Raw genomic sequence first — 26,994 nt, 5'->3', positions numbered from 1 at the left:
ATTTAGGAGACTGGTGACCAAAGAGAAAAACTCATACTAATATAGCCTCTGTTGGGGCTCCTGGGCCTCTCACAGGAAATATTCTTTTTGAAAGAACACAGTTGGCTGGGCGTGGTGTCTCACCCCTGAAATCCCAGCATTTTGGGAGGCCGAGGCAGGCAGATCACCTGAAGTCAGGAGTTCGAGACCAGCCCGGCCAATATGGTAAAATCACATCTCTACAAAAAAATCCGGCCACTGCACTCCAGCCTGGGCGACAGAGTGAGACTCCGTCTCAAAAAAAAAAAAAAAAAAAAATTCCAAAAAATTAGCTGGATATCATGGCATGTGCCTGTAATTCCAGCTACTGGGGAGGCTGAGGCAGAAGAATTGCTTGAACCCAGGAGGCGGACGTTGCATGTGAGCTGAGATTATGCCATTTGCACTCCTGCCTGGATGACAAGAGCGAAACTCCATCTCAAAAAAAAAAAAAGGTACACCGTTAATAAAAGTACTTAACACTAATTATGGGACATACTAAGTGCTCAATAAATAATAATGGTTATTGTTTTTGATAGTGATTATTAATATTTAATGTCACCTATCAAAATAATTATTTTAGGGTTAATGCAGGCAATCTTAAGCTGTATAACTTTGTAAAAATATGCATATTTTTACATATTTATGTACAAATGTATATAGGTATATGGAGACATATAATTTTTTTTTTTTTGAGATTGAGTCTGCTCTGTCACCCAGGCTTGAGTGCAGTGGTGCAATCTTGGCTCACTGCAACCTCCGCCTCCTGGGTTCATGCCATTCTCCTGCCTCAGCCTCCCAAGTAGCTGGGAATACAGGCGCCCGCCACCATGCCTGGCTAATTTTTTTTTTTTTTTTTTGAGACAGAGTCTTGCTCTGTCGCCCAGGCTACAGTACAGTGGCATGATCTTGGCTCACTGCAAGCTCCACCTCCCAGGTTCATGCCATTCTCCTGCCTCAGTCTCCCAAGTAGCTGGGACTACAGGCGCCCGCCACCATTCCTGGCTAATTTTTTGTATTTTTAGTAGAGACGGGGTTTCACCATGTTAGCCAGGATGGTCTCAATCTCCTGACCTTGTGATCCGCCGCCTTGGCCTCCGAAAATGCTGGGATTACAGGTGTGAGCCACCATGCCTGGCCCATGCCCAGCTAATTTTTTTATATTTTTAGTAGAGAAGGGGTTTCACCGTGTTAACCAGAATGGTTTTGATCTCCTGACCTCGTAATCCACCCGTCTTGGCCTCCCAAAGTGCTGAGATTACAGGCGTGAGCCACTGCACCTGGCCAATGTTTTTGTTTTTAAAAATTCTGAAGGTAAAAATTGAAACTATATAGCAGGGTTTAAAGTGAACTGTAAGTCTGTTTCCTTTCTCTAATATATTTAGGTATATTGATGCATAATAGAGTCTTAGTAAATTTAACACAATTTCAAATAACATACTAGATTATTTTACAATGTGATTTTCTGACTTAACAATTTCACATTTTATTAGTTGGAGGTCTGTGTCATACTCCTGGGCTCAAGAAATTCTCTTTTTTCAGACTCCAGAGTAGCAGAGACTATAGGCATGTGCCATGGTGCCTGGCTACGTGCTCTTCTATTTTACAAATGAGCCATACTTTTTAAAAACACGTCTTCTGTGGATAACATGTGTCTGTTTTTATACCAAGACCATATTGTTTTAGGTGCTATAGCTTTGTAGTATATTTTGAAGTCAGGTTATGTGATGCCTCCAGCTTTGTTCATTTTGCTCAGGATTTGTGTGTGTATGTGTGTGTGGCTATTTGAGGTCTGGTTCCATATGAATTTTAGATTTTTGTTTTCTATTTCTTTGAAGAATGCTATTGGTATTTTGATAGGGAAGAATCTGGAGATTGCTTTGGGTAATATGGTCATTTTAATAATATTAATTTTTTTGATCCATGAACATGGGATGTCTTTACATTTGTGTTTTCTTCTATTTCTTTCATCAGGGTTTTGTAGCTTTTGTTGTAAGGGTCTTTCACCTCCTTAGTTAAATGTATTCATAGATATTTTATTATTATTATTATCTTGTAACTATTGTAAATGGGATTGCTTTCTTTATTCCTTTTTCAGCTAGTCTATTATTGGTGTATAGAAACAATACTGATTTTTGTATGTTTATTTTGTATCCTGCAACATTACTGAATTTATCAATTCTAAGAGTTTTTTGGTGGAGTCTTTAGGTTTCTATATATTTAAGATCATGTCATCCGTAAAGAGGAACAATTTGACTTCTCATTTCCATCTGGATGCCTTTTATTTCTTTCTCTTACCTGATTGCTCTGGCTAAAACTTTCAGTATATGTTGAATAACAGTAGCGAAAGTGGGCATCTTTGTTCCAGTTCTTAGAGGATTCAGCATGATGTTAGCTGTGGGTTTGTCATACATGGACTTTATTACATTGATATATGTTCCTTTTATCCCTAATTCGTTGAGAATTTTTATCATGAATGGGTGTTGACTTTTGTCAAATGAGTTTTCTTCATCTGTTGAGATGATCATATGGTTTTTGTCTTTCAGTCTGTTGATGCAATGTGTCACATTTATTGACTGGCATATGTTGAATCATCCTTGCATCCCTGGGATAAATCCCACTTGATAAATCCCACGTGATGTTTTTGATATGTTGAATTCCATTTGCTAGTATTTTGTGGAGATTTTAAAATTATTTTTATCTTTTTTAGAGACAGAGTTTTGATCTGTTGCCCAAGCTGGAGTGCAGTGGCATGATCATAGCTCATTACAGCCTTGAACTCCTAAGCTCAGGTAATTCTCCTGCCTCAGCCTCCCTAAGTGCTGGGATTACAGGCATGCACCACCACACTTGGTCTTGTTGAGGATTGTTGTGTCTTATTCATCAAAGATATTGGCATTGACCCTTCGTTTTCTTTTTTTGCCTCGTCCTTTTTTCTATTTTTATTCCTTTCTCATATTAATGAGTGAAGAGATAGGTTGTTCATCTTTTTCTTATTAACTTGTTAGAGCTCTTTGGATATGAAGGATATTAAACCCGAGTCACTTATGTGACAATGTTTTCTTTTTGTCATTTTCATTTTGACTATTTTATTATTTTTCCCAGACAGATGTTTTAAAATTTTTACTTAGTGAGATTTATCAATCTTTTCTTTTCATGGCTTCTGAACTTTTTGGCATGCTATTTTAAAACTTTAGCATAGTTTCTGCTACTGGTAGTGGGTGTGTGTTTATATACATATATATGTATATTTTAATATATATGTGTTTATATATAATATTGCCTTTAAATACCTTCATCTACAATTTATTTTTATATAACATACAAGACTGATTGTGATGGCTCATGCCTGTAATCTCAGCACTTTGGGAGGCTTAGTTGGGTAGAGTGCTTGAGGTCAGGAGTTCGAGACCAGCCTGATCAGCATGGCAAAATGCCATCTTTATGAAAAATACAAAAATTAGCTGGGCATGGTGGCACATGCCTACAGTCCCAGCTACTAAGGAGCTGAGGCACGAGAATTGCTTGAGCCTAGGGGACAGATGTTGCAGTGAGCCAAGATCATACCTCTGCACTCTAGCCTGGGCAACAGAACAAGACTTTGTCTCAAAAAAAAAAAAAGATATAAAATAGGGATCTATTTTTTTTTTTTCCAGTTGGCTAGCTCAGTTTCCCAACACTGTTAATTGGATGGTCATTCTTTTCCCTTTGATTTACAGTTTCCTATATCATACATTAGTCTCCCATACAGAGCAGTCAGTTTGTGGTCTCGTAATTTCATTGATCTGCGCCAGTACCAAACATGTTTAACTTTTGTAGTTTTGTATATTTTCATATCTATTAAAAAGGCTAATTATCTTTTATTCTTCTTTTAACATTTTTTTCTAAACAGTTTCTGGATTTTAATATTTCCAGTCAACTTGCGTATCATTCTGTCAAGTTAAAATTGATTTTATTCTTCACTGGTCTTTCCTGCATGATTTCCAGCAACCCCTGGAGGCAGGAAGAATGTACGCCCTTTGGGTGAAGTCTGGGCAGTATTGGGGTCTCCATTTAAGGTTCTCGCCTTCCCCCTGAAGCCATCTCATTGATTTTTTCATTCAGCAAATAGTTTGGAGCTCCTATGAAGCTTTGTGCTAGGAACTTTGAGGACCACAAAACTGATAAGACATGAGTCCTGCCTGAAATGAAGTAGAGGCTTTACTGTGGTTTCAATTGTGTCTTCAGCGACCTCTTGGGGAAGCCCTTCTGTTTTTGATGGCATACCTGGATTCAGTTAGCCGTGCATACACATTCCCTTAATGGGAAACTTTAGCCAGTTTTTAAAAAAAAATCATTCCAAAGAGTTATTTAAAGATGTTTTTTCATCACACGGTTCCTGGGGCTAAGAAATGACATGGGCAAGACTCGAGTCCTTTTCCCTACTTTCTTCCTGTCTTCTAAACCAAGCTACATTATTCTTTTTTATCTGACAGAAGGAAGTCTTTTCTTTTTTTTAAAGACACAAGTGATTGCCTAAAGCTACTTTTAGGGAAAACATATATACTGTTGTCGTATCTCTAATCTGACTCTCAAGAAAACAGACCGCAATGTAAAAATAGTGTTGGGTGTGCTGCTTTGTAAACCACTCTGGGGGCCACGTGAGAAGAAAGCGTCTCTCAGTCAATCACTTTTCCAGAAGTCACAGAAGTCTGTGTTTTCAAGCAACGATCAGCGCCTCATCAGCAGGCAGCACTGCTTCTACCAGCAGCATATTCAGGATTTCCTGAACAAATACTGCGATTTCCTTTTTAACGTCTCTGCTGAAACTAGATTAGTGCAGTTTGAGCAGCCACCCTGGAATGAAGCCCTTGTGCCAGGGCTAACGCTGCCAAGTGCAAGTGCCAGGATCAGCCAGCGGGAGCCACCCTGTCGTATACCTGTGTCATGTAGGTTGATCAGAAGCTCTCATGAAGTTTTGACTAGGCAGAGTGGGTCTCTAGAGCAGCTGCTCAGTGTCGCATGATGTTATTCTGTGACCTGTATATAGTAAAGCTTGGTTGCTGGAGACCACCTTCTCCCAGTAGGTGATCACTTTCCCTTTCCCAGAAGGAAAGTGAGCTCCACAATCTCACTGTCCCTACTGTTAAAATAAAGTTCTTGTTGGATGCAAAAATGATCATGGATGTTTTCAACTTCTGTTACTCCTTAGTCTCACAGAAGGGTTTTGATGTATTGCTAATTGTGCTTATTGATATAGCACTTCTTACATACCTGTAAAATATTACGTGCTGATTATCACAGCAGTTTTTGCCCAAAAGCATCCATATCAAGTAATCTTTGTTTTTTGTTCTTTCCCCAGTGTATATGTTAAACCACATGAAATTACAACTGCAATGTTTGCAATTTCATGATTCAACCTAATGTAAAAGGAATCTACCCTCTTGCTACCACCATTACCATTGGTTTAACTTGCAAATCTGCTTGTAGCTCACATCTCAGTTTCTCCTTTCTCAGAAGTGCCTAAATGGCCATGGCTGGTACTTTGAACTATACTGTATATTTATATATAATTATAATTTAATTACAAGAAATAATCTGTAAATAAGTGGTGTGAACATAATCCGAGGCATTATCATTTTAGAGAAAAAGAAAACTCTCACTAGTACCTTAGAATCACCTACCAAGAACTAAAATGCTGAAGAAAAATTTTGTGATTAGAGTAGAAACTCAAAGAAATTCACAAATCAAAACCTTGGTAGCCTACAGATACCATGTGAATGCAGAAATAGTGAACATGTCTTTTGAAAAGCAGTCTGCCGTTCACTTCCCATGATCTCAGATTGGCATTTTTAAATTTACATCTATCATTGTAAATTAGTGAGATTCTGGTGTTTGATTAATATTAACAAAATACTGAGGAAGGTTGTTTTGTTTTACTGAAGGCGACTAAAATGTTTGATGTTTTAACGTAAGTTTTTGCACCAGATTTTATAGGGCAAATTTTAAAAAATGAGTCTACCACACCCTAGGTCCCCCAGTAGTGATCTGTGAGAGTGTGTGGAATGGGAGGAGGTTCGTGTTGCCTGTCTGAGCCTCAGAGGCGTCATCCGTACAGCGTGGATAATCATAACTTACTTCTTAGGGTTGATGAGATAATAATATCTATAAGTTAGTGAGGGATGAGCAAACATTCATTCTCTTCCACTTCCTTTTAACAGCCTTCTATGAATGTGCTCCTTTGCTACCCTTGACTGCTCTTTGAAACCTAAAAAGGAACCTTAGTCAGATTAATAGCTGGGGCTGAACTTTAGGTCTTCCATCCAATAAGAGTGAGCTGCTGTGATTGTTAAGCAGAACTCGTCTTACTTTTTTCAACCAACATTTTTGAAAACCTATTTATGAGAATCCACGCAAGGTACCTTAAAGAAAAGTTGTCATCTCGGAGATACAATTTCAAGAGATTCTCACTCCACCAACGTACTGGGAATGTATACTTATCCAGTGCTCTGGATTTAGGCAATGAAGTCTGTAATTAAAAAAAAAAACAAAACTCATGCTATGAGGGTGAAGTTGCTAATAATTAGCATCACGCCAAGTAAGTACAACCTTGGTCAATTAACCACCCGAGAAGAACTTAAAATCATGGAACAAAGAAGAGAGAGATTCTAATGGGAGTGACTGTGTCTTTCTTTGTACAAACTCGAGGTCCTGCCATGCCAGGCAGTGTAGGGCCTACGTACTTGGAGACACAGCCCGGACCCTGCTAGGCTGGGTGCCCTAGCAAAGAGCTCTGGACATGTTTGATAAAGGGGGTGAAGGAAAAAGAAAGCGTATTTGCAAGAAAGGGAGGGGCCGGCCTGTCAAGATAAAGATAGCCTAATGGCAACCTTGTAGGTGAGTTATATTCACTCATCTACCCAGGGAAATCTGGGAAAGTCACCAAGAATGGGCTGTGTTCCTTCTGCAATGTGGAGAAATGCATTGTCAAGTCATTACAAACTTAGCAGAGAAAAACGGGCACAAACTCATTGGGAGTGATATATTTCTCTGAGCGTTTCATGATCGCTTAGTCTACTTAATGCACCTTATTTATTTATTTATTTATTTTGAGACAGAGTCTTACTCTGTTGCCCAGTCTGGAGTGCAGTGGCATGATCTCGGCTCACTGCAACCTCCTTCTCCCAGATTCAAACAATTCTCCTGTCTCAGCCTCCCAAAGAGCTGGGATTACAGGTGTGTACCACCACACCCAGCTAATTTTTGTATTTTTGTAGAGACAGGGTTTCACAACGTTGGCCAGGCTGGTCTTGAACTCCTGACCTCAGGTGATCCACCTGCCTTGGCCTCCCAAAGTGCTGGGATTACAGGCATGAGCCATGGCACCTGGCCCAGTGCAACTCTTAAAATGCCAGATTTACACCAAGATTAGCATTCGTTTATCTGATCCAGAAGGGGAAACTGACATTTTGAATGTCTACTACCACACAGCCCAATATGGTAGCCACTAGCTACAGGTAGAATTTAAATTTAAATTAATTAAAAGGCAGTAACACTTTAAAATTCTAAAAAATTAAATTAAAAATTCAGCGTATTAGTCTCTCTAGTCACATTTCAAGGGCTCAATAACCACATGTGGATTGTGGCTGCCATAGTAGACAGCGTCCATGTCCATCATTGCAGTAAAAGTTCCTTTGGACAGCACTGGTTTAGTAGCATCAGCATTACGCTTATGCACTATGTTGTACATGTATTATCTTATTGATTCTCAAATCAATCCCAAAGAAGGACTTCATTCTCATTTTGCAGATGAGGCAAGAATCCCCAGGAAAATGAGCAGTTCTCTCTCATGTAGTGGCCACTCTAGTATCCGACTGATGGTCAGCATTCAGTGAATGGAGAGCTAAGCTAGGTTGTGAGAGACTGGGATTGTGGGGCTAGGAGGCCCAGCACTTCCAACAGTGGCAAGATTCTGTTCCAGTATGATTGCATTTTATTTTATTTATTTATTTATTTGAGACAGAGTCTTGTTTTGTCTTTCAGGCAGAGTGCTTTGGCATGATCATGGCTCACTGGAGCCTCGACCTTGCAGGCTCAAGTAATCCTCCCACCTCACCCTCCCAAGTAATGGGACTATAGGTGCACACTAGCATGCCTGACTAATTTTGTTTTAAATTTATTTTTTGTAGATATGGGGCCTTACTATGTTACCTAGGCTGGTCTCAAACTCCTGGGCTCAAGCAATTCTCCTGCCTCAGCCTCCCAAAGTGCTGGGATTTCAGGCATGAGCTACCATGCCCGGCCTGGTTGCATTTTAAAATCAAACCTTTGTAGACCCTTGCCTCTCCTTGCTGTAATTTAATGATTTGCCTAAATACTAAAATTACTCATAAAAAGAGAAAGTCTATTTCCGTTTTAAAAGGACAAGATAAGTAAGTAGATGCGTCGTCCTGAGCTGGGAATGGAGAATAGCTGCAAATAGGCACAAGGTTTCTTTTGAGGGGTTAGAAATGTTCTATTCGATTGTGATATAAATTGTCTTCTGTAAATTTATTAAAAATCATTGAATTGTACACTAAAAATGTGTGAATTTTATGTATATGTAAGTTATACTTCAATAAAGCTATTTTTAAACAAAGAACAATCCTAAGACTCTAGGGCAGCCAAAAATTTAATGTGAAAAAGCTGCCAAACCTTTAATTAGTGGGTCAAAGTTTAATTGCTGGTATTTTCCAAATTTCCCGCATGATGTTGAAAAAGAAATGATGTTTCATCTGAAACCAAACACCAGGAAACTCTACAAGGTGTGCATTATTATCTACATTTTCTAACAGGGGAAATTAGGACTCAGAAGGTTAAATAACTTGCTTAAGATTCACAGCCAACTAGAACTGGTGACAGCGTCAAACCCAATACTGTCTGGCTCCAACAGCCATGGCTGCTGTCCTGTTGATATCATGCACCCTCTCTCTGTGAATGAGAAGAAGCCCTTGCATTGTTTCACTTAAGATCATCTTCCTTCTCTCAGAAGACCACAGCTAGCTGATTTTCCAGTGTTACTATCTGCATTTTGCCTTTTGTACTTGAGAAGATTCCCTAAAGGGAAAAAAGACTAGACCAAAATGTCTTTCTTTTTTTTTTTTTTTTTTTTGAGACAGGGTCTGGCTCTGTCACCCAGGCTGGAGTGCAGTGGCGTGATCTTGGCTCACTGCAATATGACTTTATCACTACATGGTATGACTTGCAGAGGTGTCTGCATAAGAGCTTTTGAAGGACTAGTCACTGTCATGTTTCTTGCACGTGGGTTAACAGCCCAGTTTTAGATCACTTGATACATTGGGTAGCTTGCTCCTACCTGTTTTATGAAACAGAATGCTAGAAAATTATAAGCTGATGGGGCTTCCATCAGGTCTCTCCAGCTTTGGCCAGGCCTAGTAACATTTGTGTCTTCAGTTGTGTTCTCTTAGCATCTAACATTCTTTCCTTCTTGCCATCTCTCTGTCTTTTCGATCGTTAACTATTTAACCAGATATCTGGGTGATGCTTCTCCAACCTGTCCTGGTCTTACTAAGCCTCGCATGGCCACCTGCCCTTCCTGGATACTTCCAGGGGTCAGGCCCAGGCAGTTTCCTTCTAGCCTCTCTAGCTCACTTGCTCTTCCCTCTGTGCCTTTGTAAACAACACAGATCCTTTCCTTTATCTTTTCCTTCCTTTTTTTCTGGGATATGTTCATACTCCCTTTCAACTAGTTGAAACAAAATAAACCAAACCAAACCAAAAATAAATAAAAACAAGAAACCAAGCCGGTATCAAGCCCGCAGAACATGTCTGTGGGCCAAATTTGGACTCTTGAATGTTGGACTTTTGCTTTTTCATATACAAAGCAATGGAGATGACGTTAAAAAAAAAAAAAAGTAAATGTTGTGATGATATAACACTGATTATGAAAATGGGTATCACAGTGCTTTATTTTTCCCTCTACCAATATCCTTAGAAACAGGGAGTAAACAGAAACTTCTGCTTCTACACATTTGGCCATAGTAGAGTTTATTAGATTTGAGACTCTTACAATGTCGTTCACATTTCAACATAAAGTTCATTTGTAGGAGTCCCTGAGTCACTTCTTGTGTACTCAGAGATAATTAAATGCCAGGATTTGAAAAGTTGTTAAGGTAGTTGCAGGAAATCAGCTGTCTTCTAGTGGCAGTAGTGGAGTGTGTATTCAGCTGCTTGACTCACTACCCCAGCAGGCAGCTTGCTTTTTTTGTGAACTGTAGGCACTAACCATCCCCAGAACATGTTTTCAAAACTAGGCAAGTGCCTTCTTACTGACTTATATTCCATAGTCTCACTTGATACTCCCAATGTCTTCACAGCAGCCAGTCCAGCTCCCTTAGGATGGTCCATCACATATCACATTTCCAGCAAAGCATTGCCTAGGACTAACTCCAAACTGTTTCCTTTGGTATTTTAGAAACACTGGGTCAGGCACAGTGGTTTACGCCTATAATCCCAGCACTTTGGGAGGCCAAGGCAGGAGGATCACCTGAGCCTAGGAATTTGAGACCAGCCTGGGCAACATGACAAGGCCCCATCTCTACAAAAAAAAAAAAAAGAAAAAGAAAAAGAAAAATTGAAATATTGTTTTTTTTTTTTTTCCGTCTTCTTCTGGATTTTATGCAGGTGTACCTAAATTCAGACAAAAGATGTGTTCTGAGAGAACTCTCTGGTTTAAAGGACTTCAAGATAGCTCTCTTTTTAGGCAATGAATATGTCTATGAAACAGTCACCCTGCGCTGATTCGTTTTGTAGGTCCAAAATTTTTCCCTAGTAGATTTGCACGGAGGAATTTCATTATAATTCAGTTAACAAATACATTTCCTCTATAAAGGCACTTTCAGAAGCACTACATAAAGTACATGGATTTGGACACATTCCGATTATCAGGTTTATAGGACATTTTCTATGCAGTAAATACAGTAAGAAAAATGGCTACATTTCAAGATGGGTTATTGTGTATATATAATCATTGAGAAATTAATGCTTTTTGTTTTTATCAATGTGAAAATGTCAGCACTAGGAAACGAGGATGAAAAAGTTGATTTATTGTGTGCCTGTTATGTGCCAGATCCTGGAGTAGGTATTTTAATGTCAAATGCAGCTCAGTGTGGGATGTGAATCTGCTGGCTCTAAGGCTGAACTACCTGCGTTTGAATCTCAGCCTTCCCACTGCTGTGAGGATTCAGTGAGAAAGAGTGTCCAAAGTATCTAGCTCATGCTGGTGTGATAGCAAGAACTCAGTAAGTAGGCAGTGTCCCTCTTTAATAGACAAGGAGACTGTCTCAGAGTGGTCCAGTAACCTCTATAATGTTTTCTGCAGTACGTTGCAGAGGCAAAATTTGGAACCAGGGCTTGACTGGGCACTCTGATAAAACCGCTAGCCAGGAGTTCTTGTTCTAGGCTGCTGGGAAAATCTATGCTACCTTCGCTAGAATGATGGCCTCTACTGAGAGACAAAGTTGCTCTTAAAGCCAGCAAATTCACAAATAAACATTTCTACATGTAGAAAAACTTTCAAAGGGCCAGATTCAGCAGTCAACTATTTCTTAAAGCTCTTCTTCCCCCCAGTGGACAGCAAATTCTCAGCTATATGGATAGGTCTATGTTTTTCAAAACCTGTGCATGATTTATGAAACATATCAAATACACCAGTCCTCCCAATACCTCTGCTGTGTAAATGTTACCATCTATGCAAATATCAACTTCTAATGCCAGCTTAAGGAAACTGTAAGGATGATGTTCCTGTAGCAGCCATAAGACAAACCTCCGGGGTTTTTTGTGGGGGGAGGCATGGAGGGGGTGGTTGACTTTTTAACTTGACCACATCAGTCAGACTGGATTTCAGTGCTTTTTTTTTTTTTTTTTTTTTTGAGGTGGAATCTTGCTCTGTCACCCAGTCTGGAGTGCAATGGCGCTGGCTCGGCTCACTGCAGCCTCTGCCTCACTCCTGCCTCAGCCTCCCAAGTATCTGGGATTACAGGCGCCCGCCACCACACCTGGCTAATTTTTGTATTTTTAGTAGAGACGGGGTTTCACTATGTTAGCCAGGCTGGTTTCAAACTCCTGACCTTGTGATCCGCCCACTTGGGCCTCCCAAAGTGCTGGGATTACAGGCGTGAGCCACCGCGCCCAGCCTTCAGTGCTATTTAAATAGCTCTTCTAGTGTGGGCTTCAACTGAGAACATCCTTGTTTTCATCCTCAAGGTTGTTTTTCTGCTCAGTGTTCTTGTTGACCACGTCTGGGCTGCTGCAGGACAATGAAGTTTTAGTAGTGAAAGAGTTCAATAGTGTTGACACTGAAACTGGAAAATCATTTTACTAATGTAGGATGATGCTTTACTATATTGAAATCTTAGACAAATAGATGACCCATAGCCCCAATACAGGTAGGATTTATCTTTTGTAATAAGCTGAGTCTCTTTTTCCTTTAGATGTATATGTAAAAGAGAAGATGGATGAAAACTAACGTTTCACAAGTGATATGGGCTTAATATAGCACAAAAACAAGAATTGGTGCTGAGTATCACATAATTTTTATTGCAGTTTACTTCCTAGCACTTAATCTAGTCAAAATATTTTTCTTCACAACATTGCTACTTTCCGAATAACTCAGACGCTTAACTATATTCTGTCATCTAAATTTATATCTGCAATAAGGCATGGAGTGTGTGCATCAAATTTTAGGCAAATGAAAAGAACTCGCCCCAGGATACTGTTATGGATGTGACAATTTAAGAAGCTACACATCATCTCAAACTATTCTGTTTTCTTTGCCAGGGTTCAGCGGATTCCTACACAAGCAGGCCGTCTGACTCCGATGTCTCTTTGGAAGAGGACCGGGAAGCAATTCGACAGGAGAGAGAACAGCAAGCAGCTATCCAGCTTGAGAGAGCAAAGGTGACTCTCTTTCCCTCTCTTTAGCTCACAAGTGGGTCACTGCTCAGTGGCTACCAGCTGCTCTTCCCCTACCTCACACATTTCTGGAATAATCATTTCGTGATTATTCTAATAAGCCTCCAGATTGGGAAGCTCTCTGATCCCTTCACCTCTAGTTGAGGTTAGTTAACATCTCCAAAGGGGCATTTCCTCAGAACCTTCACCTTTTTGTATTTGGTTTAGTGGTGAATTATTGGTTATCTTCCAACTTAGCAATATCAAGCCTCCCATGCCCAGTGTTGGCAGAGAGCCCACCAGGTACCAGCTCGCCCTGTCTATTCCTGGCCCCTCCTCGTCCATTACCTCAGCCTTTATTACAGGCCACACGTGTGCTGTTGCTCTGTGGATCGCCCTGTTTGTTTCTCTACTCTTCTCTCTAGCTTTCAGTGTCCCACCTCAAGTTCAGTGTGAAGTTCGGGACTTTGAACAACTCTGAAAAGTGCAGCAAAGACGAGCAATAAAGGCCATTGCCAAAATAGACCTTCAGATATTCCACAAGGAGAGGCCTCCATAGAAATCGCTGCATCCACAGGAAGCAGCAAGGAAACACTTGCACAGTTGAAAGTTAGAACCAGAACAGTCACTAGGGATCTCCCATTCTGTGTGCTTCCAACTTCGTTTTGTTTGTTTTCTGATTTTTTGAAGCACAGACCCCTTTTGTCCATTGACATTTTATGCACAATAGCAAAATACAAGACAAGGTCATAGCCAGTCTGTCCTCTTTGCCCTCCATGACAGACTCCTAAGGTATATTGATTTAGTCTTTCTGATTTTTAGAAGAAGAAAAAACAGAAGCCCAAATAAAGTGAATTCCTTCCCTTTTCTATTTTTACTGTAAAATCTTTAGAGGTGAGAGGCTGTGCGTGGTGGCTCACACCTGTAATTCTAGCTACTTGGGAGGCTAAGGTGGGAGGATCACGTACCCAGGAAATAAAGGCTTCAGTGAGCTGAGATCATACCACTGCACTCCAGCCTGGGCAACAGAGCAAAACCCTACCAAAAAAAAAAAAAAAAAGAAAAGAAAAAAGAGGGGCCAGGTGCAGTGGCTCATGCCTGTAATCCCAGCACTTTGGGAGGCCGAGGCAGTCAGATCACAAGGTCAGGAGTTATAGAACAGCCTGACCAACATGGTGAAACCCCACCTCTACTAAATACACAATAAAATTAGCCGGGCCTGGTGGCGTGTCCCTGTAATCCCAGCTACTCAGGAGGCTGAGGCAAGAGAATCACTTGAACCCAGGAGGCGGAGGTTGCAGTGAGCTGAGGAGTGCAAAGATCACGCCATTGCACTTCAGCCTGGGTGACGACAAGACTCTGTCTCAAAAAAAAAAAAAAAGGAAGAAAGAAAAAAAAAAAGAGGTGGGAGGAGAACAATACAGTCAAATTAGGTGTCTTCATTTGCCTCAACACCTGTGATGTTTGTGCTCTCTTGGTGGAAGGGGCTCTTCTTGCAGTACATGTGAAGGGACATCAGTGAGATTCTAGCCTCAACTGCTGTTCCCCAGTCAGATTCCCAGCATAAATATATAAGCTGGTAACAAAGCAGCTCAGAATATCAGGAATCTTGTGTCTCACTGTGGCTAATTTTTGTTATAAAATTTTCTTTCAGAATCTGTTTTGTGGCCATTGTGGTCACCCAAATGTGGGTGGCAGCACCGTTTGCTTAGGTTGGTGGTTTACTTGTCCCCACAGGGCTGTGCCAGCCTGAGAGCACTTTGCTGAGAGGAATTTGTGTAAAAAGAGTTTCAAAACCAGCTGTGTTAGCTAGAGAGAAGATGATCTGTGAAGAGCCCTGCCCATCAGCTTTGAGGCTGACTAACCCTTTTTTTCCCTTGAAGGACCAGATAGTCTGTTGTATAGAATTCCACAGGTTTTCAAATCTGGACTATTTCAAAAATACTATTTTATCCTCTTCCCACTTTTTTTTTCTTTTTAAAAAGACCTAGCACACGTTTCCTATATTCCAAGGTAAGAAGGTATTGGTTATCATTTAAAATAAGCACAGATTTTAAGATTAGAGAAGAGACTGTCTTTCTCCCCTGCCTTTGTCTATCCCTCTTAATACTTTAGAGCACATTTTAAAATTTGGAATATTGGAAAGTATTGCAGGAGAGGAAAAATGATTGGGCTGATAGGACCGAATCGTTTTCAGAGTCGTCTCTGCAGGTTTCTTGATATTGCCTGAGAATGTAAAACTCATTTGAGATCCCTCTTTGGAAAGTTATTTCTCTTACTACCTGGTACGATCAGAGTTTCAATATTTAAAATGCTCCTCTGTCCTCCCTTCCTCATTCCTTATTCCATGGTTCTGTCCCTAGTCCAAACCTGTAGCATTTGCCGTGAAGACAAATGTGAGCTACTGCGGCGCCTTGGACGAGGATGTGCCTGTTCCAAGCACGGCTATCTCCTTTGATGCGAAGGACTTTCTACACATTAAAGAGGTAAATGTAGAACATACTGTATCCCTTCACCTGCCAAAAAGCTGAAGCTAGGAATCAGCTCTGAGCCAGACTAGCCAGAGGGAGACCCGAGGAGCTGCCAGTGCGGTACCTCATTTAATTTGCTGAGTCTTCCAAATCTAGTCATTTTCATCAAGATTGAGAAGTCTGAGATCATTGCTTGCATTATCACACACTTACAAAGTTAAATCACAGTCAACCCTAAAATTATAGCATGGATTTCCGACAGACCTCTATGATCCTCTGGACACCTTAAATCCCCTTCTGTGACTGCAGAGCCATAAATGTATGGATCCAGTTTAGGAAAATGTAAGTTTGGTGGCATGGCACCTACCCAGAAGGGACTATTTACAGGCGATGTTGTAATTATAGACACGTAGACTATAGTCCTGTGCACCTTGACCACGGAACCAACACTAGAGTGTATAATCATTCAAAGAAAGATTTACAGCTAAGAAAAGGGCAGAGGACTCTGGGAAGCAGAAAGGCAAAAGGGTAAAGTGTTTGAGTAGCCAAGAAGGGTGGATCCAAGACCCCTAGTGGAGGGACAGACCTTTGATAGAAAGAAGAATGCTAATTCATTGTGACAATCAGGGAAAAGATGAGTGCAGGCACAGACACTTCAGGACCTTGGTAATAAGAGACTGAGGACCCATCAACTTCAACCATGGCCTCTACTTTCTTGATGGTACACGGGGTGAGGATGTCTACATTTGTCTAGAAAACAAGAACTCTTGACCTGAAACATGTGCCCTGGCATCTGAATGGTTAAGTTGATTATGTCTCACCATTCCCATCAAAAATGCCCAAACTATATTCATTAATTGCTAACACCCACTGTGTCCAAGGAGAAGCAGCCCTTGAAAAGGTAAGAGACATTCTTACATGTCACGTGCACTCACTCACACCAACATTCCAACCTTGTATTTTATTGCTTTCCTGCATTTTATCAATGCCTCAATTTGTCCTGGCTGCTGTTTGAGCTATGTGCTTGTTGATCAGTGATTTTCTCTTCAGTCTGGCAGTTTGATATGTGGCATTGAGCTGATAATCCTATGTGGACCAGAACCACCTGTTTTTATGTCTTGAAATTATCAGATAAGAAAATATCTTTGAAAGAGAAAGTGCTAATCATTTTAGGGAAATCCAAATAGAGAAGGGTTGGAACAACACCGAGGTGACCTTTGTAGAGAGCTGGCACAAGCTCCCAGAACATCAACACAAATGAACACATTTCTATAATCAAGTTATAGCCTTTCCTCTCATCCATCACTTAGAAGGCTATCTATTATGCACCATGTTAAGTACTTTCTCAGTAACAAATAAAAGCTTAAATGCGGAGAAAAGCTACAACTATGCTTGTCATGTAAGTCAAATGATGATCAAATTAAGCTCTTGAATTTACATAGTGACTTTCTCCCTAGTAACTCAAAAAACTTTCATTCACCCTGAGTCAAATTCTCACTGTGCTTTGGCTGTTTCCTAGAACTAAGTTAAAACATTTTGGGAAGTTGCATTAACCATTTCAGCAAGCCCTTTAAAGTCACTTGGGTGCCATTTAACAAATGAGTGTTCCAGTGGGCTAACTTCATTTCAGGAAATAACTTAAGCCCTAGGAAACTATGACTCATGGTCTGCTTTGTCCTCAACACAGTAAAATTTAAATTCCAGACCTATGCACCTAAGATTCTAAAAGGGTCCCTTTGCCCTTTATTAATTCCAAAATAAACAGACCTATTATTTTAGGCCTGTTATACTAAAATAAAAGACAGGAAAATGGGGAGAAACACCTAAGACCTAGATTGTTCAAGGTTTTATATCACGTCAATTCACATTTCCTTTCTTTCTTTTTTAATTTTTTTGGAGACAGGGTCTTGCTCTGTTTTCGTTGGAGTGCAATGATGCAATCACAGCTCACTGCAGTCTTGAACTCCTGGGCTCAAGTGATCCTCCCACCTCAGCCTCAGCCTCCCAAGTAGCTAGGACTACAGGTGCACTAATACACCCAGCTAATTGTGTAGTGTAGTATAGTGCACTACACTAGCTAATTGTGTAGTACACTAGGTAATTAGTAGTACACTACTACACTAGCTAATAGTGTAGTACACTACACTAGGTAATTGCATAGCTAGCTAATAGTGTAGTACACTACACTAGCTAATTGTGTAGTGCACTAGGACTACAGGCACACTACTACACCCAGCTAATTGTGTGTGTGTGTGTCTGTGTGTGTGTAGATGGGGTCTTGCTATGTTGCCCTGACTGACCACAAACTCCTAGCCTCAACTGATCCTTCTACCTCAGCCTTTGAAAATGCTGGGATTACAGGAATGTGCCACCATGCCCAGCCCTCAATTTACATTTATTTCAATGCAATATACTATATGCCACTCATATAATATGCATGGAGAAGCTGTGTGCCTAACAAAGGCCAAATTCTTACCAGACCACATTTCTCATGAGTGTAAAGCTGTTACTCAGAATAACTTAAAGTTTACCCAGAACTTCATGCTATGATAATTCAATGAAACCTTCCATTCCTCCTTCATAATGTATCAGAATCACATATATACACACACACATATATATATTTCACTTTTCTATGAGCTCAGCAAAACAAACTACATATCATTGTTACATTTTGAAAAAAATATATGTGTTTATAAATATATATGTTTTGGGTCAAAGTAGGAGAGAATTGTCTTGCCCAACACTGATAAAAACAGTAAAGGAAGTTTTTAGAATCATCTCCGGAGAGTTTAAACAATAGAGCTGATACCTATTTTGTAGAAGTGACCTAGCAGAAACCTTTCCTTGAGGCAGGGAGCTTGAACTAAATTGCTTTCTGCTCTATAATTCAGCAAATGTATAGTTAGAAATGCAATTTTACTGATCCACCAAATAAGCCCACATTGACAGACTCTCACCCCACACTGGTTGAAGCCTTTGCGTAGACTTGGGTCTTGAGTTTACATGTCATGGAACTTAACTTAAATGGAAATTCTGGAGTTCCCCTTGGGCTTCAGAGCGTTTGGAAATTACTTGCAAAATTTCACATACAAATATGTAATATGCTCAGACTTTGTAAGAGTAGGCATCTTTTTCTTCAAGTAGTAAGTTGGACATTAATTTGCAAATCTATAGTTGAAAGATCATGACTCTTCCCCGGTGAGATTACACTACAAATAGTATCGTGGAATTTTTACCTGAAAGCTTTTGACAAATTATGGACTATTAAATGTATTTCATATCAGACATATCCGTCTTGCCTTCCAGAGTCCCAATTACATTGGTGCATATTTATCCTTGTGAAATATGTTCTTTAAGAATTGGTTAATAATAAATAAAAAAATAAAATAATAAAATAAAATAAATTAAAGTATAATAATAATAAAAAATAAATAAATAAATAAATAAAGAATTGGTTAGAGCTTCTTGACAAAGACCAAAAGAATCCAAAGGTTAGGACCAGACATTAGTCCAGGGGTTCACAAACTATAGCCCACAGGTCCAGTCTGACCCACTGCCTTTTTTGTAAAGAAAAGTTTTATTGAAACAGAGCCATGCTCACTTGTTGATGTTTGCCTGAGGCTGCTTTCACACAAGGACAGCAGATTCAACTAATTGTAACAGAGACCACATGGTCGGCAAAGCCTAAACTATTTACTACTTGGACCTTTACAGAAAAAGTTTGCAGAACCCTGCTTTAGTCTATGAATCTACCTCAGATATATAGAGAGATATATATACACACACACACATATATACACACACACAATATAGTTTATATAAAATATAGTACAGGTATATATACACACATATATACATATACAATATAGTTTATATAAAACAGTATAGATATATAGACATATATGCACATATACATATATAATATAGTTTATATAAAATAAAGTATAGTATACTATGAGAGTATAGTTTATATAAATATGGTATATAGTATGGTGTATACAATATAGTATACACATACATATAAAATATAATTTATATAAAATATGGTATACACATATACATATAAAATATAGTTTATATAAAATATAGTATAATATCATATCTTATAAATAGCATTTTATTCTTCTTGTCCCCTAAGATTCATAAACAACGTGAAGATAAGTGAATTACTATTGATAGCAATTTTATTTCTGAATTCCAGAAATATAACAATGATTGGTGGATAGGAAGGCTGGTGAAAGAGGGCTGTGAAATTGGCTTCATTCCAAGTCCACTCAGATTGGAGAACATACGGATTCAGCAAGAACAAAAAAGAGGACGTTTTCACGGAGGGTACGTTTCCATCTTTTCTATGCACTTTTTTTTTGGTCAGAAAATTGGGTGATATTTTCAAGAGTGTATGCTGTCAAAATAGAAGATACTTTGCTGTGTGCAAGGTGTTTCTGAAATTGACACAGAAGAGTTTCAGATAGTTCTCTACCTTCTGTGCATGCCGAAGCCTAACAACACTGGAAACCATATGAATTCCATGGCAAAGACTGTTTTCTGTGGCCTCAGCAAGCCCTCCTTGGAACCCAGGCTTTCCTCTAGGAGAGTCACCTCGGGCATTCTTTCTCCACACAGTGAGTGGGAGCTGACCTGAACAAGCATTATGGCTCCTCTTGGTTCACTTACAGACTCTCCCTTAAGCGGGCACATAATGTGATGGTACGTGCAGGTCCCGGCACTGACAGTACCTTCTCCACCCCAGGCTTTTTGTGGCATCTCTTTTCCCCTGGTATTTGGGTGAAGACAGCTTCAGGTGAAACAACCTTTATAGTGAACCACTCAAGTAGCCATGTAGATCTCAGAGTGCAGGTATTTAAAGGCCCCAGGAACACAAGCACAGCTTGAGAGAAGAGAAACCAATTCATCCTGAGTCTGCATGTACCGTGTCGCAGCCTGCACTGAAGCCTTGATTTCATATGTGTTACAATTTTTTGAAAGCTCTAAAATAGAAGCAGCTCTTTGTCTTGACCCTCAACCTCTGTTTTCTGTTGAATGCTTTTCTATTTCAAAAAACTCCTGTGTTCTTTGGGCGCCCACTTTTGTCATAATAAGAACTGCTCCAACAGTAATAGGAGATCACAAAAGTATAGTTACCCCACTTTTAATTATCGATCTTTTTTAGCATATAACTTGCCAATACTATTATTAATATTAATCCCTCTTGTCCCTTGTATTAGTCTGTTCTCATACTTCTTTTTTTTTTTTTTCTTAGACGGAGTCTTGCTCTGTCACCTAGGCTGGAGAGCAGTGGCGCAATTTTGGCTCACTTCAACCTCTGCCTCCCAGGTTCAAGCAATTCTCCTGACTCAGCCTCCTGAGTAGCTGGGGTTACCAGTGCGCACCATGCCTGGCTAATTTTGGTATTTTTGGTAGAGGTGGGGTTTCACCATGTTGGTCAGGCTGGTCTCGAACTCTTGACCTTGTGATTTGCCTGCCTCAGCCTCCCAAAGTGTTGGGATTACAGGTGTGAGCCACCGCACCCGGCCTGTTCTCACACTTCTATAAAACTGGATAACTTATGAAGAAAAGAGCTTTAATTGTCATGGTTCTGTAGACTGTACAGGAAGCATGGCAGCATCTGCTTCTGGGGAGGTCTTAGGGAGCTTTTACTGGTAGCAGAAGGCAAAGCAGGAGCAGGTGTCTTACATGACTGGAGCAGGAGGAAGAGACAGGGAGGTGCCACACACTTTTAAACAATCAGATCTCACTGTAACTCACTCACTGTCACAGGAACAGCACCAGGAGATGGTGCCAAACAATTCATGAGGGACTGCCCCCATGGTCCAATCACCTCTCACCAGGCCCCACCTCCAACACTGGGGATTACATCTCAACATGAGATTTCCTGCGGACACAGATCCAAACCATATCATCCCTTTTTTTCTAAACTGTTTGTCTTCCATGCTTCTTTTTAGACACATGGGGAGCATGTTTTCCTGTCTTGGGGTCTTTGCATTTGCTGTTTTTTCTTACTAGAACCTTTCTCTTCACACGTTCACCAGGCCACTCCATCTGCTTTATATCTTTGTTAGATGTCACCCTTTCAGTGACCCCTTTCCTGCCAACTGTATTTAAAATTGTACTCACTCCCCTTCCCTGTAAGTCCCATCCTTTCCCTGACTTAGTTTTCTCTGTTACACTTATTACTCTCAGAAATATTATATGTTTACCTATTTATCTTGTTTGGTACAAGCTGAGCATCCATAATCTGAAAAGCTGAACTCCAGAATGCTCCAAAATTCAAAACTTTTTGAGGACTGACATGATGCTTGAAGGAGATGCTCATCAGAGCATTTTAGATTTCAGACATTTGGATTAGGGATGTTCAGCTAGTAAGTATATAGTGCGAATTTCCAAAATCTGAAAACAATGGAAATCCAAAACATTTCTGCTCCCAAGCATTTTGGATAAGGGATGTTCAACCTGTACTGATATGTCCTACTAGTATATGACTCAATAAGGGAAAGGATTTTGTCTCCCCAATGCCACTGTTACATTTTTACTTTCTAAAACAGGGATGTACCATCAATATTTGTTGTATACAACAACTGAATTATTATCATTTTAAAAGCTTTATTATTATTATTTGTTAATTATTACAGCTATGGGCCAAATAACATTTTTGTCAAAGATGATCACACATATGGTGGTGGTCCCATAAGATTATAATACCGTATTTTTATTGTATCTTTTCTAGATTTAGATACACAAATACTAACCACTGTGTTAGAGTCATCTACAGTGTTCAGTATAGTAACATCCTATACAGGTTTGTAGCCCAGAGCAATGGAGTACGCTGTACCATCTAGGTTTGTGTAAGACGCTCTACAGTGCTCACACAGCAACGAAATTGCCTAGTGACACATTCCTCAGAGGATATCCCCATTGTTAAGCCTCTCATAACAGTATATAATTTTTTTTTTTTTTTTTCCTGAGACAGAGTCTTGCTGTGTCACCCAGGCTGGAGTGCAGTGGCACAATATCGCCTCACTGCAACCTCCGCCTCCCAGGTTCAAGCAATTATCATGCCTCAGCCTCTGGAATAGCTGGCATTACAGGTGCCTGCCACCATGCCTGGCTCAGTTTTGCATTTTTAGTAGAGATGGGGGTTTCACCATGTTGGCCAGGCTGATCTGGAACTTCCGACCTCAGGTGATCCGCCCACCTCAGGTGATCCGCCCACCTTGGTCTCCCAAAGTGGGCTGGGATTACAGCTGTGAGCCACCGCCCCCGGCTGACTATATATACTTTTAAACTAAAAACTTACCTTGCGGCAGTCACAAATAGTAAAGCCAAGAGCTCACAGACATGATTTTGTTTGATCTTTATACCAACCATGTGAGGTGTAGCATCTCCTTCTATAGGTGGGGAACCTAAGGCTCAAAGACATTATGATGTGCCACAGTCCCACAACTAGTAAGTGGCAGAGCTAAGAGGAGAGAGAGATTTTTCTGACTATAGGGACCATACTCTTAAGGACTAAAAGAGAAGGGCGCTGGGGAAGTAGGAAGGTGGCAGCTCCTGATGGCATCTGTGGGCTTCAGGGAAGCTTCCAGAGCACACCTGAGGAGACCAGAGTTGAGGATCTTCCATTCAAATAAATAATATTTTCTGTGACCAATTCCCTATAATCAGTTCTTAACTCTGATGCCCATGTAATCATCTTGTAAGAAGAAATGGTTTCTCCGGGTCTTACTGCTTGTTTTGAGCTGTGTTTGACATCTGACTGGCACATTGGTGCCTGGTGTTAGGTTAACAAGCAGTTCATAAGAACATTCCCGTCAGTGACGGTTTTGCCTGATTTCCGCATTGACTAACTAGAAGAGATGCTTTTGCAAAATATTTCAGGTCTTAACTAGTTCTCCACATTCTCTTAGAAATGAGGTCAAAGAAAACATTTGGACAGATTCTTGAAGTTCTTTATAGCAGAATTTGGTGTGTTTTGAATTATTTAATAGGATGAGGGCCAAAGAAAGCTTTGTACTCTCAAGTTCTATTTTCAAAGAATCTGGGGAGTGAGTCTTTAGTTCCTTTTCTATATCCTAGGAAATCAAGTGGAAATTCTTCTTCAAGTCTTGGAGAAATGGTATCTGGGACATTTCGAGCAACTCCCACATCAACAGGTGAGGGTTTTAGTTAAACTCCTATTCATAGACTGTATTCCTTTTTAAAATATTTGAACACACATGCAAGTATTTTTGCTAATTTGGAAACAATTTGAAGGCTTAATTTAAAGGTTTTTCTAATTAATATTTCATTTCTTATTTGTTTTCTATGGTAATTTGATTTGATTTAAAATGGTACTAAAAAATTCACATCGTTAGAATATAATTTTGAAAAATCTTATTTACCCCCCCGAGTTAATAACTGTCCATTGTGTAAACTGATATTCAAAAAATTCATTATTTTACCTAAGAAACGGACAGACTTTAAGATGGTGAGTAAAAATAAAAAAAGGAAACAAAGTGAAGCAGACTCTCAAGAAAATGCTCTGTTTTCAGTCTCCATGTGGAACTTCAGGATGTATTGGTACAGCCTGAGCTGGGAGGGTTGAAGCAGAGAGTCAGGCAGGGCCCAAATGAGGGACAGCCTCATTTCCATTTGGACAGCAGACAGCCAAGCCCTGGAATTCATGGTAATGAAGAGACAATGGTGGCCTAATTGGGAGTTGTGGTGCATTTGGAAACTATGGAGGTCTTCATGTAGGAATTTTTCTTCTACCACATTCCCTGACTCCTATAGGCTAATTTCATTCTGGCCTAGAACTGTTGCATTAGGGCATCCAGTGCCCTAATTACCAATTCCAATTGTATTATCAATTTGGAAAGGCAAGTCCAAGGCCCTATTCTGGCCTACCAAAACTGGAGGCAACTGGATTGGTTCTGGAATGGTTCTAAGTGTTTGGGTCCTTGTTCATGTGAAGCCCTCTGATCTACAGGACACTGAATCAAACCAGGTTGCTGAGCTGTGCGCAACTAGACTGGACCTGCTTGGATGTCCACAGAATTGCTTTGAATCAGTTATTGAGTATATTTTGCTTTGTTCCCATTTATTGGACATTCAGGACATTGCAGACTTTAGCTATTACAAACAGGAAAGAACAGGAAAAACTGGTTACAAATTTATCTGAGGAATAACTGGTTATAAATTTATTTGAAATTTAAAAGCAAGATAGTAGGAAAAATGTGCCAATATTCTAGAAAATGGGCAAAAATGCCCGAGGGAGTGCAGAATTATGAGTTACAAATATAAACATAACTAGTGATTGAGATGCTAGTCATTTTTGCCCAAGTGGTTATTCTGTTTCCTTTTATGAAATTGCATTTGTCCAACTTGTTCCCAGCAACACTGTGCTGTGTCCAGCACGGGAACAACCCATGGTGAAGGCCGGCTCGGAACTTCCAATGTTGTTCTCAACTCCTGTACCCAACTCCCACCCAGTGAGAAATCAGGATATAAGGTCGTTTGTACCAGGGAAGGAGCTGTCTGTTTTTCATACGTCTTCAACATTGACATGTCCAGAATGAAATCGTAAAGCAGGTTCTCCAAAGTGGGTGATAGGAAAGTGGTGAAGATAATTATAGGGGCAAATGGGTACATTCTTCCATCTTTTAAACTCATGTACTGTCATTTGCAGAGATTACATATTTTGATATGGCTCTCGTTATTGTCTTTTAGCAAAACAGAAGCAAAAAGTGGTAAGTTGTGTTTCCTTTTTAAATCTACTGTTAAGGTTCCTATACGTACATGCCTGCAGTGCTCCATTTCAGTGACCCAAAGTGGCTGTAAAATAAGGGAAGAGCCTCCTCGCTGGGGACTTTGATAATCATTTGTCGTTTGACCTGAGCATTATGAATGTTGTGACTGTGGAGAGGCATACTCAACCTCACCTTGTCACACGTGTCGAATCCTCTTTTTCAGACGGAGCACATTCCTCCTTACGATGTTGTGCCATCAATGCGTCCGGTGGTGTTAGTGGGGCCGTCACTGAAAGGTTATGAGGTACAAATATCATCTGTTACTCTTCAGTTCTTGATCGAGCGCCCAGGAGACGGTCGTGTTGCCGCTTGCTCCTCAAGGGTCTGTTTCCACGTGGGTCCTGATGGAAGCCAGTGCTCAGCATGGGAAGGCAGGGGGTACTGTGTGGGGCTCACAAGGCCCTTTGCCCTTTCTTTCCTCTCTTGGACACTTCTCATCTTTTATGTATTACATTGTTTAGAAATACCTCCCTCAAAATATTTACAATGGGAAGATCTGGTCAAAGATTTGCTGTGCATTAAATGCAAAGAAAAGGACTTTATCTGTCTTGACCATTCTCATTATTAGAAGTAATAGACAATGAACAGCACAAGAGGACAAACAATCAATCTTCCAGCAAACCCAAACTTTTAAAGCCCAAACAGAGTTCACCCTGCTGGGGTTTTAAGATGATGGCATATGCCACCAAATCCTTCTCTGCTTGTTTATTTTAAAGGGCACATTTTTAAACTTTGGAGATTAAACAAAACCATGTGACAAGGAAAAGAGTAGAGACTTTGTTTCAGATGTTTGTTTTGACTTTGTGCTAGCATGGATTAAAAAATAGGTAGATATGACATTTAAACTCTGAAGGTGAGCAGCCTCCAGGACACCATTCCCATCGAGCTAGGACAATGTGTGGCACATAGTAGGCACTCAGTACACATTTGCTGAATGAATTAATGAATCTCTTTCAGGCAGATCTAAGAATCCTTGCTCTCTCCCCCTCTCTTTCTCTCTTGTCTTTCTCTGAGTTGGAAATGTCAGAGGGATGAGCAGGAGGAGTGGTCTACAAAAATCCAGCCATGGGCATGGAGAATTTCCTCCAACACGCACAAACTAGCAGGAAGGCTGAGTCCAGTGCTGGCCTCAATTCTCTAGCTGCTCCTCACTGGAGGCAGGCACAGCTCAGGCGTGCCAAGGATGCCCGGCACCTGTGTACAAAGCCAGCCTGTTGTCTCCTGGCAGCAGTTCTATCCCTTAACGAGGGAAGAGGGAAGAGGGTCCGGTGAACACTGCTGGTTTGTTCCTCAACACCCTGGAGGAGAACCAAGGGGGGTGGAAATTAGCAATTGCACATGGTTAAGCATGAAAAACATCTTCCATGGTAACTTCCCCCCAGGAGACGACTGGCTGCAATAAGGTCTTGGCTCATAGTGCCCTTCCCTCCCTCCTCTCTCACTTTTGACTTCTCTCTCTCTCTCTCTCTCTCTGCATGTGTTTGCCTCATTCTTTTTTTCTCACCTCTGCAAAGGTAACAGACATGATGCAGAAAGCCCTCTTTGATTTCCTGAAGCACAGGTTTGATGGGAGGTGAGAAATATAGATGTTTTTGTATTTTTATTTTCCTTTAACCAAACTTGTATGATAAATTGAATTGTAGATGTATGTTTCCAGAGATTTCAGAAGTTCTCTAGTTAAAAGTTAACTCAGTATTCTTGGGAAGAATATAATAAAAGAACTCTGAAAATATGAAGTATAACATTGAGTCCCCAATGAAGAAAGG

General features: G+C 40.2%; 1 protein-coding gene across 5 annotated transcripts in view; it reads left to right on the top strand.

Moving 5' to 3' along the window:
* The window catches only part of LOC105492663 (calcium voltage-gated channel auxiliary subunit beta 4), a 264,780-nt gene that overhangs the window by 201,631 nt on the left and 36,155 nt on the right, over positions 1–26,994 (top strand). For 4 of the 5 annotated variants that reach the window (XM_011759898.3, XM_011759900.3, XM_011759901.3 and 1 more), the window contains 7 exons: positions 12,835–12,954; positions 15,312–15,434; positions 19,624–19,754; positions 23,517–23,593; positions 25,149–25,168; positions 25,392–25,472; positions 26,743–26,801. In XM_011759898.3, coding sequence (XP_011758200.1) covers positions 12,835–12,954; positions 15,312–15,434; positions 19,624–19,754; positions 23,517–23,593; positions 25,149–25,168; positions 25,392–25,472; positions 26,743–26,801 — 611 coding nt within the window. The remainder of the gene's footprint in view (positions 1–12,834; positions 12,955–15,311; positions 15,435–19,623; positions 19,755–23,516; positions 23,594–25,148; positions 25,169–25,391; positions 25,473–26,742; positions 26,802–26,994) is intronic. The other variant, XM_024796270.2, reaches the window with a different exon arrangement.

This window comes from Macaca nemestrina, chromosome 11 (genome assembly GCF_043159975.1).
Source record: "Macaca nemestrina isolate mMacNem1 chromosome 11, mMacNem.hap1, whole genome shotgun sequence".
NCBI lineage: Eukaryota > Metazoa > Chordata > Mammalia > Primates > Cercopithecidae > Macaca > Macaca nemestrina.
Note: the sequence above shows the minus strand (reverse complement) of the source record. Positions and strands in the feature narration are given on the sequence as shown.